Source organism: Bubalus kerabau, chromosome 10 (assembly GCF_029407905.1).
Source record: "Bubalus kerabau isolate K-KA32 ecotype Philippines breed swamp buffalo chromosome 10, PCC_UOA_SB_1v2, whole genome shotgun sequence".
In the NCBI taxonomy this organism is placed as follows: Eukaryota; Metazoa; Chordata; class Mammalia; order Artiodactyla; family Bovidae; genus Bubalus; species Bubalus kerabau.
Window position 1 is genome coordinate 61071649 of NC_073633.1, and position 17689 is coordinate 61089337.

The 17689-nt window shown below is 35.7% G+C and overlaps 1 protein-coding gene across 3 annotated transcripts in view; it reads right to left on the reverse strand.

Annotated features, from left to right (window-relative positions):
- Nucleotides 1-17689, reverse strand: part of UNC13C (unc-13 homolog C) — an 860874-nt gene that overhangs the window by 516631 nt on the left and 326554 nt on the right. For 2 of the 3 annotated variants that reach the window (XM_055537913.1, XM_055537912.1), the window contains exon 2: nt 7057-7121. Coding sequence is in view for 1 of the 3 variants with exons in the window: in XM_055537914.1 (XP_055393889.1) it covers nt 7057-7121; nt 7698-7720 (88 nt within the window). In the remaining 2 variants the exon portion in view is untranslated. Of the gene's footprint in view, nt 1-7056; nt 7122-7697; nt 7721-17689 lie in introns of all 3 variants that reach the window. The other variant, XM_055537914.1, reaches the window with a different exon arrangement.

A 17689-nucleotide genomic window follows, 5' to 3' on the forward strand; every position in this document is an offset into this window, starting at 1 on the left:
TCACCACAGAAAATGGTCTCATTTAGAGTGGACATCAGGTCTTTTGTGGATGGAGGAATCTTTTCACTAAAATCATTACCAGATTTGAGAGTCTTACACAGTATCCCTGGGTTGAGTGTCCTTCTGCGTTTGCAGTCTACTACTGAGTCAGAAAAAATGTTAAGCTACAAACTAGGCCAGATGAAAAAGCTGTCAATCTCTAATTTTGTGAACTATAAGCTAGTAGTAATGAGGTAACAATTTCATTTTCTTAATCCTGTAAATGAGTTCTATGAATTATGTGCCAACATCTAAGTAGGAAAAAATACACCTGGAAGAAATTATTTATAATTTACTCCAAGAAAACTATGGTATCTATAAATCTGGTTCAGACTGCAGTCAATAACAAATCTTCCTTCCACAGACGTTATGTTAACATATATTTCCTATTAACAGAGTCTAAGGATGTGGTCCTGGTGTTTTGTAGTTAAACCTGGTGGTTTTCCATACATTGAAGGAGTCGGCCTAGTGGCTGGGCTTTGTGGCTAAACATAAAAATGGCGATATTAAGGAATATACGAGTCTAATTTCAGCTCAACATAAACTAGGAAACTGACAGCTGGTGGTAGGCCGAAGTTAGATAGGCAGGGTTTTCTTTTTTTTTTTTTTTTTTTTTTTGGTGGTTTTCTTTTGCTTTGTTTTTGCCACAGGAAAATAATGGCTTAGTAATCATTTTTTGATAAATGAGTTTTAGAAAGTTGATAGCCTTACTGATGTCAGCTTTCCTAGCTAAGAGGTTCTCTGTCTAGGCTAGATCTTGCTAATAAAATATAATGTGTCTGCTTGGCAGGAGGACTGCAGGCAGAGTGCTGAGCACTAGAGGACCCCAGCCTCACATGAGATTATTTTCTAGCTGATATAACTACACACTGTCATGACTATGTCTGACATTAGTTACGAGATGCCAGGTTTCATTCATTCTATAATGGATTGAGCAAGATGACTCCTTTTATTACTTGTATAAAGAACAGGGTGAAAAAGATTATTCAATGATTAATCATAAAAATTCTCCTTTCAAGTATGGAGTTTACTAGAGGAAATCTTTAACACAGTGTGAATTTATATCTAGAGTGTTCTAAAGAGGTGAGGTTTTCTGATAGAAAGGATAAAATTTATCTTAGAATAATTAGAGTAGGATTATTGTATAAATTTTCTCAGCAGAATCTTTAAACATTACTCCAAAATAGAAAAGAAGATTCATAATCCAAAGCAAAGCAGCCTCCTAATCAACTGGGGTTATATATGAGAAAATTTGCCTCGTGATTTTCTTTTCCTGTTAAGAGCTCAGTAACATTAAGTTTGAGAGATGTTTAAGTTTCTTTTAAAAAGTACTTCTCATATGTGTCTCCTCCTCAATCTACAGTTATTTCAAGAATATTTTTTCTTAAAATATGGTAGACCCAAGTCTCTTAAAAAATAATTCTAACCAATGATCTAAGAGACTGTCATTCTAAACCAAAATGAACTTATGAATGAGGTCCTAAAAGGGCAAGACACTACCATAAACTTTATAAAAGGAAACACAAATAACAAAAGACTGACTCTGTGCCTTTAAAGAGCTTAAAATCAAGTCATCAAGGATATGAATCTTGTGAAGGTTATGTAACTTAAGAAATTAATATATGTTATAGGAATGACATGGAAGAACATAGAAAAGGGAGTAATACTACTTTGTTGTAAAAAGAGAGAAACAGAAATCAGGAAGGACAATCAAAGCCATGCACAAACAACCAACTTTATATTGCAGAAATGAGGACCCGTTAGATATATTTCAGTAGAAAAGGACTGTGCTTTAAGGAAATGGGCTTCCCCTGTGGCTCACCTGGTAAAGAATCCACTTGCAATGCGGGAGACCTGGGTTTGATCCCTGGGTTGGGAAGATTCCCTGGACAAGGGGAAGACTAGCCACTCCAGTATTCTGGCCTGGAGAATTCGATGGACTAACAGTCCATGGGGTCACAAAGAGTCGGACATGACTGAGCCACTTTCACTTTAAGGAGATTAGTCTTTAACCACAAAGAGACTAGAATTAATGTGGAAGAATAAATTGATGCAGGAAGATCAGTTAGAAGATAACCTTGTAATTGCCTAGATAAAATGTATTGAAAACTAAAATGAGGCTGATGGCAATCTAAGTTGAAAAAAGTATAGGCATGGTGATTGAATTGTTGTACAACTATAAATTATGGAAGTAGATACGTTTGCATCTGATAACCCATATAACAATTAACAGTCCCTAATCTTAACTCAGGTCTCCCTAAATGTATAGTGCTCTCCTCTACCAAATCCCCTGGGAGGAAAAGGAGTTTTTCCATGAAAACAAATAATTGGAAAGTGAAAGAAAAAGGCTTCTATTTTGCCCCAAAGAGTGATTTGCTATTGTGAGTGAAGCAAAGTTATGTGAAGGCTGTCATTTTCTTGGTACTTGGCAAACCTGGTTGACAGCGTGCAAGGATGTTTATGCATGATGAACCACTGACCCAGTGAAGGGTTTATAGCAGTGGAAAGAACGGTGGTCCAGGCTTAGGAGAATTTCTGGCCTTTTCCTTTAGCAGAAAGGAAATTACCTGAGGGGGCACAGAAGAATTTAATTTATGGGCTAGATAGCAAAAAAAATAAAAAGTTATCAGTTACCAGGGTAAAGACTGCTGCTATGAGACAAGACGGGTTAAAAGCTCCTTAAGAATAAGAACAACTTTAGCTTCTGTGTTAAGTGACTGATTTCACACCAGACGAAACATGGAGGTCAAGACTAGCAGTTGGGAAGAAGGCATGAGGACAGAATATAGGATCCTAAACTTTATAGAGAATGTAAAAGCAATGTGAGAACTATGACAAACATGAAACAGTATATTAAACCTGTTATATCCATATATTTTACAATCTATTTGTGTCTGGTGTAACAACTACAACAAAAGTCATGACTTTAATCAAGGTAAACTTAAATACAAAAGAACTCTTCAGAATTCTGACTAATGATTGACTTGCTCACATTCACTAAGTTATTTGTTCATGGCAATAATTGAACCTTGGAAATCTCGGCACTTATTTCATATAATATATATGAAATATATATTATTTCATATATATATATATTTAGCAATTTTATCTGTTTGAAAGGGAGGTCAACACAGAAGCTAATCTTTTTCTATTTGACATATACAGAAGATACTGCTCTTCAATAGTATGTCTCCATTTTCTCTTTTTCTTACCTCTTTCAACATCACCTCTTTTCTAACAGGTTCAATAATCCTAGTAGTGGTTGGAAAGTAATCACTGGTTTTCTGGGGTTAAGGAGAGTGGCTATAGCATAGCTCAGAAGCACAGACAGAATATAAATCTTTCTTACCATAGATTCAGAGAACTTATTTCCTTGAGAACTATCATGATAACTTTAGCGACTGAAGAAGGAAGGGAACAAAAATTATGAGTCTCTCTTCTCTCAAACAACATGTTTCCCCACTACCCTCATCACTGTTTTATAGACTTTCCTGAATTTTGATGGAGACACAACTGGTACCTCTAGACTAGGAAGAAAAAATTATAGAGAGAGGCCTTGAAATGCTCCCCAGTATGCAATGAATAAAACTACTACATGCATATGCATAACTGATTTGCTTTCTTGTGCACCTGAAACACACACATTGTAAATCAACTAAACTTCAAAAAAATTAAAAATAAAACTGGCTACAAACATCCAGGGAAAAGCAAATTTAAGTAATGCAGTTAAAGCCCCAAGGGAGTGGCAGTCTAACTCAGAAAGTGATTCATGAAAGTACTTATGTGCCTTCATTCCCTGTCACTGATTAAAGAAGTGGCATCAAACTGACATTCAAATAATGTCAAATTATCAGATGCCAGGCAGCTACGGGCATGTATCACTCAGATGTTCCTCAGAGAAATCTTCTAGGAGTAGCTGCTTGACAGACTTCAGTTAGCATACCTCCAGAACCAACTGCAGCATTCATTTACCCAAGCCACTCTCTCCCCAAGCTGCTGCCACCCAATGAACGGGCATAGCAGACCAGCCACGGATGCTCAAGGTGGGACTCCTCTCACAGCCAGCCTGTTCTCTGGGACTCCCCACTAACGGACACTTCACTGTAGTCTCATGCAGTTTCACTGCAGTCAGTTTAAGGCTCCTCATGCCTAGTTTTCCTTCCTTCTTCTCTCTTCCCAGGGTATCAGGCCTGCATCATGGTTCAAGGCACTTCCTGCCTACCCCTATTGTTTCTCCACTTTATCTGAGATGGTTTTCTCCCAATAGGTCTTGTATTTTTGTATCTTGGTAAGACTCTTAGCTTACATTATGACAAAAGCTACCAAACTCAAAAAGTACTATAATGTAAAATGTTAAATGTATAACTTCAGTGAAACAAGCATCTTTACCTCCTTCTCTCTTTTTCTGTCCATCTTTTCTCTCTCCCAGAACCTGTCTGAATTATACTGTGACAGATAGGAAAAATAAAACTTTGGCATGTCTTTTCCAGCAACACTTACAAGAACTGTACAGAGAGATGAGCAGAAATTAGCAGTATTGTTAACTACGTTACCTGGCTTCACTGTATATAGACTGTGCTTTTATTGACACTTGAGATGTGAGAGGGAAGGAAGGCTGTGGTCTGGCTCTGAACTGACTAGGAATGCTGAAGGCAGAGGGGTGAAGGATGTAGCACCCTTGTCATGAAACAGCAACGACTCCCGACTCCCGGTTTTCAAAGTCTGCTCCAGTCTCAGTTTCCCAACACAATAGAAATTTTAATATTGAGAATTATAGCGATAATTTGCTTTATTAAAATATATATTTAAATACTTATAGGGAAAGTAAAATAAGAAACAAATATTTCTGGAAGATAGTTTGACTGAAAATTTGCATTTAAACGTATTCTTCAAGTTCTTCAGGAGGAATCTTACTTTCAGGTAACAGAAATTCTCTTTCTGATAACTAAAAATTATCACCCCTTTCCCATACTGCCATAATTGCAAAATCCCTTGCTAAGTCTATGAAGGAGAAGTTTCTGGAAAAATAATGTGGAAAGGATCAAAACGCAAAGATGACCTATTGTAGCTAGACATTTACACAACATACACTTAACAAAAGATTTAGGTAGATTAACTCTTTTGCATTGACAATGATAAAAGTCCATATTCAGACATGAGATAGGAAGGCAAGTTGTTATTAAGTGATGAATGCCACAGGGAGGTAAGAACTGTAAGAACTGTAATATGATAAACTCAGATAAGCCTCTAAGACCATGACATACAGTTTTTTTTCCAAAATTAAATTGAAATTCAACTTATTTTCTAAGATAAATACTTCTACTTGATGTGTCACACTGTCACTTTTTAGTAACTAAAGAAAGTATATATGATTTAGTGGGGAGAGGATAATCCATTTACTACCTGAATTTTCTATAACTAATCCATAGTGAGCTTTTGCCACAGTTGGTTTTCATAATATATTTAAATTACTGTGATATTCCAGTATAAATGCAATTCCTCATGTATTTAAAGGGCATCAAAAAGTCTGTATATATAACAAATATCTTAGTTACTTATTTGAAAAATCCAAATAAAAATGATTTTACTATGTAGGAGCTTTAAAATTGAAACAAAAATTTTCATATGGGTTAAAGTAAATAGCATGTGGATGTTATTTAACAAGATTCATTTTAAAGGAATGAAAATACTATAAAACATAACTGAAACTATTTCTTTGCTCCAACCTAAAACATATATCTAAATTTTGCTTCTATTTCTATTATACACAGATGTGTTCAAATTGCAATACTTAAAAAACAATTTATCTATACTGTGCACAAGCTTTGGCCCACACACTACACTTTGAAAACTGATTATACATCTGTTCTAGTATCATTTACAATGATGATGCTTAGAAATATCCTGGAAAAATTAATAGAAGAATGAACAAATATTACACAAAGGTTTTGAAATATTTCCATTATGTATAAATAATGGAAGTGGAAAGTTTTCCAAGGTACTAATGTGTTATCAAGTAGTAAAAAAGAAAAGGTAAGGAAAAAGAAACCCACAAGTTGAAGATAAAGGATAGTATTAGTGATTAAGATCACAGACTCTGGAACTAACTAGGTTTGAACACTCACTTTGCTACTTTACTAGCTGTATGGAGAGAAAGGTCTTTTTTTTCTTTAAACTGCTATATATATATCATTTCCTCATATATAAAATGGTGGTCAAAATAGTACTTACCTCATAGAGCCATTGTAAGGAACAAATGAGTCATTATTTATGAAACAACTATAATGATACCCACTATTAAATCAACACTAAATTATTGCTTATTTATAAAATGGCCATATGTTGGCATTTATGTTCAATGTACAGGGATATACAAAACTATTATTCTATAAAAATATATACAACATATAGATATAGATATATGCATGTATATGCAAGCACACAGAAAAAGGCCTAACAACACATGAGCCAAATTGTATCTTTAGGGACATTAAAGCAGATCTTTGTTGTTTAAGTGTTTTATTTAGAAAATATAATTGATATAACTAAATAGAAAATATAATTAACACATTATTTTGTGGTCACATTTTAAATACTTTTATACACCCATAAAATGCAATTGCAGAAAATGATTACATTGATTGACTTATTGAAACAGATATTCTCATGCAAACATCATTAAGTGCAAACAAGCAGATCAAAACACTGTATTAACTGTACTAGTAATTAAAATTATATGGTTATGTTTTGTCTATGGAATGATCTATTCTGGCTAGGTGATTTCAATTTTCTTCTTTATATACAGATATATTTATTCATTATTAAACTTAAATATACACAAATCTATATACTTTTTAAAAAGCACTATAAAACTATTTTACTGCAAGAATAAAGCAACAGCAAAGCAAGCTAATTATACCATCATGAAAGATTCTGCACTCAAAATACCTATGTTGAGAGCACAACCAAGAAACATTGATGAATAGAATGAATTAGGAAGGTTATGAGTGTACTCACCCACCAAACGCCTGTAGTGCAGAGAATTTGGAAGCATCCAAATCATTGCCACTTACTATCCGAGCCTTAAATGAAAATGGAGAGAAACAAAAGAAACAGACTTTTAGCATTCTATAGCTATGTACACATGAATTGGGAACACGCGTCAACTGCACTATACACGTAACACCTAGTATGACAGATGCTAAGCAGGGTCAGCTCCAAGTCAAAGCTACTGTGGTTTTATGGGTGGAGGTTTTGAAATTAGCTGTCAGCATTCAAACAAAAGCACTGGCAGAGTCAAGGAAAATATCATATTCCAATACCATTTGCCCTTAAAACTTGGTATGTGCAGTGAAGATCATGAATCAGTCAGAGGGATCATGATTTGCCAGACTTAACAACAGATGCTGCATTTGACCGTAGCAGACCCCTAGGTTGGCAAGTGTAAGCTATAGTAAGCAAAGCTGGCAAGGTGTAATCTCTTCATAAAAGCAACAGATTGGGGCACACTTAAAGGACAACCAATGAATGGAAAGCTGGGATAACATGCACAGTTCACAACTAAAACAGAAGAACCAAAACAGGTCTAATATGTCACAAACAAACATGTACAAAAAGACAAGATCCCTCAGGAGGGAAGAAAAAGTATGATTTAAAACCTTTTCATCCACAGAACTGCTATCTGAAAGAGAATCAGGAAAAGAAGGAATAAATGTTAGATGGAGTACTTTTTAAGAAATCATTTAAACATATACATGAACAAAGTGTTAATGTTCTATAGTTTAAAATTATAAATGAACCCCAAGGGAAGAAGGATAGCTGGTCCCTGCAATTTAAAGAGTTGGAAAATGTGCCAGAATGCTTGAAAAGTATAAAAGGGTGATTACAAAGCTTAACGAAAGACAATGTGTCATAAAAAGAAAAGAACAATCGAAGTATCATAATGCCTAGGCTCCAGCCGGGACTCCGCCACTTGCTAAGCACACTGGGCAAACTACCAAATGGTCTGGAGTCTAGACCTAACTCTGAAATAAAGTCACTAATACTTTGCTTTTTGCCTCCAAACTTTGTGAAGAGGCTCAATTAAGATCAATATATGTGAAAGTAAACCCCAGGTGACTATATAAATTAAAGAATTTTTATTATGGAATTATTTATTGCTTCTCATATCACAGAACTTTAGAACTAAAAGACTAAGTATATTTCACCTTGCAAATAAGAAATCTGATGCCTGAAGGTGTTAAATTACTTAAGATCCCCAAACCACCAAATGACAGAGTGGTATAAATCCAAGGCTTCTGATTCCCCATCTTCTGCCCTTTGGATTCAACGTTTCAAGGAAATTGAACAAAACAGGGAGGGATATTTGGTCCATGGTTCTCAAGTATAACTTAGGATAAAATCACCAAGTCAGTATTTCTCAGTTTCAACTGCTCATGGGCCCAAGTAGATGAACAATGGACTTGTGATTTTTCAAATTTTTTGTTTCTTTTTGAAACTCAAGTCTACATTTTCAAGGGTCATCATAGCATGGTCCATTTCTAACTTACACAGTGTTACTGTTTTTTACCATAAAGCCAAAGGGATTTCCATATGAATACAAGTTTGCAGAAAGCTAGAACTGGAGTGACCTTACATTTTTTGTATCCGAGACCCCTTATTTTCACAGATGAGTCCCAGAAAGAGAAAGATTTGCTCGAGGACATGTAATTCAATGGTGATTTTTATTGATAAAAATCTGAAATTGTTTGTTTTCTTGACCCATTAAATATGAACCAGTTAACATAACTAAATATTTTTGTGTAATATTTTGAAGATTTTACACTATCCTATGGTTATATCTTTGAATACAAAGCATAGTAGGCACAATATAAAGTAATAAAGCAATATGGCCATAAATATTTTAAATACTTCACAAAATACAGAAAATAAAATTCAGCACTGTATCAGAAGAATGATATATCATAGCCATGAAGATTTTTTTCAAAATAAAAATCATCGACGACTATAAAATGACATCAACTGATCATAAAACACATATCTGCATTTAAGTAGGAGCATACAAGCTATTTGATAAAATTTCAAAACCTTCCAAAAAATTTTTAACCTACTTTAGCCTGGAATGAGTTAATTTTCATATGCTGAAAAATGTCTTTCAGAATCAACTTAAGTGTAAAATATTAAGGCATCCCTGTTATTAAAAGGCAAAAATGTCCACTACAATATTTTAATTTATTTCCATAAATCCTAACCAATAGAGTAAAACAGAAATAAGAACATAAATGCTGAAAGATAAAATACAAAGTTTTTATTTTTCAGAATTATAGTATTATACCCTGAAAACAAGTCAAACCACATGGAAAACTGTTATGATTAATCAAATAGATAGCAAATGAATAAACAACACATCAAATAACAACATTATGGTATTTCCTACTAACTAGCAATAGCTAGTTTGGGAAACAATGACATTAAGTCTGATTTCATATATCAGTATTTTGAAATAGTCCCCCATTCTAACTGGTTTCTATATCAATCATCTGACTGAATAAGGGTAATCTTACCAAAGTTTTTATTTTTCAGCTGCTAACTGTAGTAATTCATTAACTTTTCATTCATTGTTTCATTCAGTGTTCATTCATATTTTCCCTGAATACATATTTTTATTAATTATCAATTAACCAATTTTGTTCACCTTGACTCCTTTCTTATCACCTTTAAAACCTTTCTAAAATACAAATATGATCCTCTCCATTCTCTTTTAAAAACCCACTGATTTCACCCATTGCCCACTTGAGAAAATAAGATCTTTGTCTACTGCAAATCATGGCTCACCAGTCCTGATTCACATCCTATACTTTGGCCACAAGTAAATTTTTGCCATTTAGTTTTCATCCCATGCTCTTTTAAATGAGAGTCTTTGCATTTTCAGTTTCTTTCCCCTAAAACAAGTTATCTCTTTCTTTATCCAGCTAACTGCCTCTCAGTCTCCAAAACTCAGTTGAAACATAACCCCTTTCCTGGAAACTTATCACTTTTCAGGGATTCATGATCTTTATACATAAGTACTATACAGTGCATATTCCCCTTGGCTAATCCTCAACTTTTTTCAGTTTCTTTACCTGAAATCCTTCTAGACAATGTCTCAGTGATAGTGAGAGAGTCATTTCCTAAGCAGGTTGATAAGGAGTCTAGGGGTCCCCAAGGAGAGAGGGGTCTGGAATTCTCAAGGAGGAAGAAAGGACAAACTTTTTTTTCCTTCTCTACGTTCCTTAGGATTATATAACAATAATGTGCCTGCCTGAGGACAGTCTCTGGATTAAACCTTCTGGCTAATTCTGTTATCTTAAAATGTAAATTATGGAAGTAGGTCTGGTGAGGTCTTTACAACCTCCAGACATTCTTTGGATTCATTGGAGAGTATATAACTTCATTGCTAACACTAGCAAGGGGGTACTCTTTCTGCCCGCTTCTGATGCCTATGTCAGAAGCTTTCTCTATCTCCTTTATACTTTAATAAAACTTTATTACACAAGAGCTCTGAGCAATTAAGCCTCATCTCTGGCCCCGGATTGAATTCTTCTCCTCTGGGGGCCAAGAATCCCGGTGTCTTCGCGTGATTCAACAACCACCTTTCAATAGTTTAACTTTTTTAACTCCCATTACACTCCTGAAACATAGGAGATGTCTAATAAACATTTGCAAAGCACAGAATGTACAACCTTACATAAGCTATACCACTTTACTGAAATATTTAAAAATCTGTTTTAAAAAAAATTTATTTCATATTTTGGTATAGGGAGGATGAATTATTTTCTAACAGATTTAATAGTTAAATCCTAATGGCAAGTTGTTGTAACTTGAAATTATCCTATTTTAAGTGTAACTAGGTTAACAAACAAGTAAAAAACATGTAAGTTTTTTGTTTGTCATATAAGTTTTTTAAAGGCAATTAATGAGGATGGATTACATACATATTAAAATCTATAAAGCTAAAATATAATCCTGGCAAAACAGAATAAAAGATTAGTAAAACATAAAGTATAGCTAAGTAATATACCCTTATATGTAAGAATTTAGTGAATAAGAGAGGCCATATTGCTATCAAGAAAATAAAAAACAAGAGTTACTAAAATGGTGCTTAGGGAGGTATAAACATGATGGCAGAGTAGAAGGACTTGAGTTGTCCCCCTCCCACCAAAATACCAAAACTACAAAGAACTGCTGAACAATCACTGAGAAGAAAACCAAAACACTAGAATCTATATATATATATATTCTGTATCCAAAGATAAAGAAAAAGCCACAATGAGAAGATAGAAGAGGTGCAATCACAATAAAGTCAAACCCCACATCTGCCAGGTGGGAGACACACAAACTAGAAAATAGCTATATCACAGAGGTTCTCCCACAGGGTTAAATTTCCAACACCCACATCAGGCAGCCCAGGCTGGAGGCCTTGATCAAAAAGAAGAATCCTCAGAATATCTGGCTTTGGAGAACAGTAGGATTTGATCAAAAGAATTCCACAGGTCTGAGAGAAACAGAAACTCTACTCTTAGTGGGCATGCACAAGATTTCATGTGCACCAGGCCCCAGGAGAAAAGGCAGTGAGTTCATAAAAGCCTGAGCCAGATTTACCTGCTGGAATTGAAGGGTCTCCAGCAGAGGTTCGGGGGTGGGATGGGGTGAGGCTTTCTGCAGTAAGAAAGATACTGGTGGCAGTAGTTCTGAAGAGTACTCATTGGCAAGAGCCTCCAGAAGGTCACCATTTTCTCACCAAAACCTGGCCCACCCAACAGGCTTAAGGCTGAAATGATTCAGACCAAACAACCAACAGGGTGGGAAAACAGCCCCACTCCTCAGAAGGGAGGCTGACTAAAGTCTTCCTGACCCCACAGCTGCTCAACAAACATAGCCCTTGACATGGCCCTGTCCACCAGGAGGACAAGGCCAAGCTCTGATCACCAGTGGGCAGGAACCAGTTCCTTCTTCCAGAAGGCAGCACAGGCCCCTTAGACCAGCCTTATCCACCAGGAGGCAGGCAACAAAAGCAAGAACAACTATAACCTTGCAGGCTGAGGAACGAGCACTACAATCACAGAAAGTTACACATAATGAAACAGCAGAAGAAATCTGTCCAAGATGAAGGAACAAGATGAAACTCCAGAAGAACAATCAAGTGAACTGAAGGCAGGCTGCTGCTGCTACTGCTGCTAAGTCGCTTCAGTCGTGTCCGACTCTGTGCGACCCCATAGACGGCAGCCCACCAGGCTCTGCCGTCCCTGGGATTCTCCAGGCAAGAACACTGGAGTGGGTTGCCATTGCCTTCTCCATTGTGTGAAAGTGAAAGTGAAGTCGCTCAGTCGTGTCCGACTCGTAGCGACCCCATGGACTGTGGCCTACCAGGCTCCTTCATCCATGGGATTTTCTAGGCAAGAGTACTGGAGTGGCTTGCCATTGCCTTTTCCGGAAGGCAGGCTATCTACCTGGGGAAAAAAAAAAAAAAATCAGAGTAATGATAGTAAAGATGATCCAAAATATTGGGGAAAGAAAGGCACATATTGAGAAGATACAAGAAATGTTTAACAAAGTGCTAGAAGATCTAAAGAACAAACAAATGGAGATGAATAATAACTGAAATGAAAAACACTATAAGGAACCAATAGCAGAATACACAAAGCAGAAAAACAAGTGAGCTAGAAGATTAAATGGTGGAAACCACTGCTGCAGAACAGAATCAACAAAAAAGAATTTACAGAAATAAGGACAGTCTCAGAGACCTCTGGGACAACATTAAATGCACCACTATTCTCAGTATGGCAGGGTCAAAATGAGAAAAGAGACAGAAAGGACCTGAGAAAATACCTGAAGAGATGACAGCTGAAAACTTCCCTAACACAGGAAAGGAAACATAAACCCAAGTCCAGGAAGCACAGAGTTCCAGGCAGGAAAAACCCAAAGGGAAACATGCTGAGAGACATGGCAATCAAGTCAACAAAAATCAAAACCAAAGAGAAAATAATAAAATTAACAAGGGAAAGCAACACAACATACAAGTGAATTTTCATAATGATATCAGCTGATTTTTTTCAGCAGAAACTCTACAGACCAGAAGGGATTGGCACAATATATTTAAAGTGATGAAAGATAAGAACCTAAAAACAAAAATACTCTACCAAGGAAGGCTCTAACTTGGAATTCACAGAGAAATCAAAAGCTTTACAGAAAAAGAAAAGAAAAGAAACTTCAGAACCACCAGACCAGTTTTGCAACAAATGCTAAAGGACATTCTCCAGTTAGAAAAGAAAAGGCCACAACTAAAAACAAGAAAATAATGAATAGACAATCTCATCAGTAAAGGTAAACATAAAGGCAGAAAATCATCCAAACACAAATATGATAACAAAATCAGTAATCATGAGAAGAGTACAAATGCAGAATATTGGAAATGCATTTGAAATTAAGAGAACAGCAACTTCAAAAGCAATTTTGTTTATATATAGATTGCTATATCAAAACCTCCTGGTAACTTCAAACCAAAAATCTACATTAGATATACAAAACAAAAATGAAAAAGAAATCCAAATACAATGTTAAAGTCAGTCATTAAATCACAAAAGAATAAAAGAGGAAGGGAAGAAAAAGGACCTACAAAATAAATCCAAAACAATTAACAAAATGGCAATAACACAAGTATCTGTAATTACCTTAAATGTAAATGCTCCAACCAAAAGACAGATTGGCTGAGTGGATACAAAAACAAGACCTGCATGTATGCTGTCTACAAGAAACCCACTTCAATTCTAGGGACAGATACTAACTGAAACTGGGGTATGTAAAAATATACTCCATGCAAATGGAAATCAAAACAAGCCTGGAGTAGCAATATTCCTATGAAACAAAACAGACTTTAAAGACTGTTTACAAGAAACAAAGAAGGATATCACATGATGATCAAACAATCGATCTAAGAAGATATAACAATTGCCAATATACACGTACCCAATATAGGAGTACCGCAAAATATAAGGCAAAAGATACTAGCCACAAAAGAAGAAATCAGTAGTAACACAGTAATAGTGGGAACTTTATAAATAACACCCACTTTCATCAATGAACAGATCATCCAGAAAGAAAATCAATAAGGAAACACAGGCCTTAAATGACACATGAGACAATACAGACTTAACTGATATGTATAGAGAATTCCATACAAGAGCAGCAGAATATACTAAGTGTACATAGAATGTTCTTCAGAATTAATCACATGCTGGGCCACAAAGTAAGCCTCATTCAATTTAAGAAAACTGAAACCATATCAAACATCTTTTCTGACCACAATGTCAAGATATTTGAAATCAACTACACGAAAAATCTGTAAAAAACAAACACATGAAGGCTACACAATATATTACTAAACAATCAATGGATCGCTGAAGAAATTAAAATATAAAATACCTTGAGATATATAAAAATGAAACCATGACAATCCAAAACCTAAGGAATCCAGCAAAAGCAGTTTGAAAGGGGAAGTTTATAGCAATACTTTCTTACCTCAGGAAATAAGAAAAATTACAAATAAACAACTTACACCTAAAGCAACTAGAGAAGGAATAACAAACCAAAGCCAAAGATAGTAGAACAAAAGAAATCATAAAGATCAGAGCAGAAAAAATTGAAATAGTGATGATGAAAACAGTAAGAAAGGTAAATTAAAACTTGGTTCTTAGGAAAGATAAACAAAACCGATAAACTTTTAGCTAGCCTAACCAAGAAAAAAAGGAGAGAGCTCAAATTATAAAGATAGAAATTAAAAAGGAAAAGTTACAACTGACACCACAGAAATACAAAGGATTAAAAGAGAATACTACAAGCAACTATATGGTAATGAAAGGGATGACCAAGAAGAAATGAACAAATTCTTAGAAAGACACAATGTTCCAAGACTGAACTAGGAAGAAATAGAAAACATTAATAGACAATCCAAGGACAGAAATTGAAACTGTGATTAAAAAATTCACACAAAAGTTCAGAACCAGATGGGTTCACAGGAAAATTCTATAAAATGTTTCCAGAAGAGTTAACACCTATCCTTTTCAAAATATTACAAAAAAGAACACTCTCAAACTCATTCTATGAGGCCATCATTACCTTGATACCAAAGATAAAGACACTACAAAAAAGAAAACTACAGGTCAATATCACTGACGAATATAGATTCCAAAATTCTCAACAAAATACTAGCAAACCAAAGGCAACAATACATTAGAAGGATCATACACCACAAAGAAGTGTGATTTATCCCAGGGATGCAAGGATTTTTTAGTATCTGCAAATCAGTAAGTGTGATACACCACATTAACAAATTAAAGACTAAAAACCATATAACCATCTCAACAGATGGAGAAAAAAAATGACAAAACTCAGCACCCGTTTATGATGAAAACTCTCCAGAAAGTAGGCACAGATGGAATATACTTCAATATAACAAAGACCATGTATAACAAACTTACAGCCAGCATCACAGTCAAAGGTGAAAAGCTGAAAAAATTTCCTCTAAGATCATGGACAAGACAAGGATGTCCACTCTTGCTACTTTTTTCCAACATAGTTTTGGAAGTCCTAGCCATGGCAATGAGAGAAGGAAAGAAAGAAAGGAATACACATTGGAAAAGTAGTAAAACTGTCACTGTTTGCAGATGACATGACATTATACTTAGAAAATCCTAAAGATGCTACCAGAAAAGTACTAGAGCTCATCAATGAATTAAGTAAACTTGCAGGATACAAAACAAAGAAATCTGTTGCATTTCTAGCATGAACAATGAAAGGTCAGAAACAGAAATTAAAGAAATAATTCCATTCACAAATGCATCAAAAAGAATCAAATACTTAAGGATAAACCTACCTAAGGAGGCAAAAGACCTATACTTCAAAAGCTATAAAACAATGATGAAATAATTAAGAGATGACACAAACAGATGGAAAGATATACCATGTTGTTGGATTTGAAGAATCAATATTGTCAAAATGACCATATTACCCAAGGTAATCTAAAGATTCAGTGCAATCCCTATCAAATTACCAATGGCAGTTTTCACAAAATTAGGACAAAAAAGTCTTAAATTTATAGTTGCTCAGTTGTGTCTGACTCTTTGTGACACCATGGACTGCAGCCCATCAGGTTCCTCTGTTGATGAGATTCTCCAGGCAAGAATATTAGAGTGGGTTGCCATTTCCTTCTTCAGGGGAGTTTCCTGACCCAGGCACTGAACCTGGGTCTCCTGTATTGCAGGTAGATTCTTCACCTTCTGAGCTACCAGAGAAGCCCAAAATTTATATGGACACATGAAAAACTCCAAATATCCAAAGCAATCTTGTGAAAGAAAAACAGAGCTGGAGATATCAGGTGCCCTGACTTCAGACTATACTACAAGCTATAGTCATCAAAACACTGGTAATGACATAAAAACAGAAATACAGATCAGTGGAACAGGACAGAAAGCCCAGAGATAAACCCATGTACTTAAAGTCACCTAATCCATGACAAAAGAGACAAGAATATACAATTGTGAGAGAATAGTCTTTTCAATAAATGGTTCTGAGAAACCTGGAGAGCTACATATAGAAGAATGAAATTACAACATTCTCTATTCCCACACACACAAAAAATAAACTCAAAATGGATTTAAGTCCTAAATGTAATACTGGAGAATATAGAACACTTAGAGAAAAACAGGCAGAACATTCTTGGACATAAATCACAGCAAAATGTTTTTTGACCCACCTCCTAGACTAATGGAAATAAAAACAAAATAAACAAATGGGACCTAATTAAAGATAAAAGCTTTTGCACAGCAAAGAAAACCATAAACAAAATGAAAAGGCAACCCACAGAATGGGAGAGAATACTTGGCAAATGATGTGACCAACAAGGGAATAATTTTCAAAAGTTATAAACAGCTCATGTGACTCAATATCAAAAACAAAACAAAACAAAAAAACAATCCAATCAAAAAATGGGCCGAGGATTTGGACTTAGAGATTGTCATACCCAGTGAAGTAGGAGAAACATGATCTGACATCTCCTATATGTGGAATCTATAAAGAAATGATACAAATGAAGTTGCTTAAACAGAAAGAGAACAAGATGGCAGAGGAGTGGGTGGACATGGAGTACATCTCTCTATACAGATACATCAGGAATACACCTTCAGACACAGAAGTATATGCAGAATACCAGCTGCGAGTGGACAGGAGTACCTGACCAGTGGACAAGAACATATAGAGGATGAGGAACTGGACGGGGGGGGGGGGGGGGGGGACCAGGAGTGTTAGTAGGACTGGACCTTCCCCACCTGAGGGTGGGGAAACTGAAGCAGGGGTCCAATCCCCACATCAGAGAAACTATCTGAGGCAGAGGAAAAACATTTAAGGCTGAGAGTGAAACAGCTGATATGTGGCAGCCTAAATGGAATGAGAATCAGACAGTCCTTGCTGTAGCCATACACAATCCAGACAGGAACGCTGGACCCCTGGAAAGTGCAGCAGTTGGGAGCTGGAGTTTAGTGATTGTGGAGCAATCCCAGGGCGAGGGCTGCTGTTGAATGCAGAGGAGCAGATTGAGGAAATGTGAGGGAGGAGATCC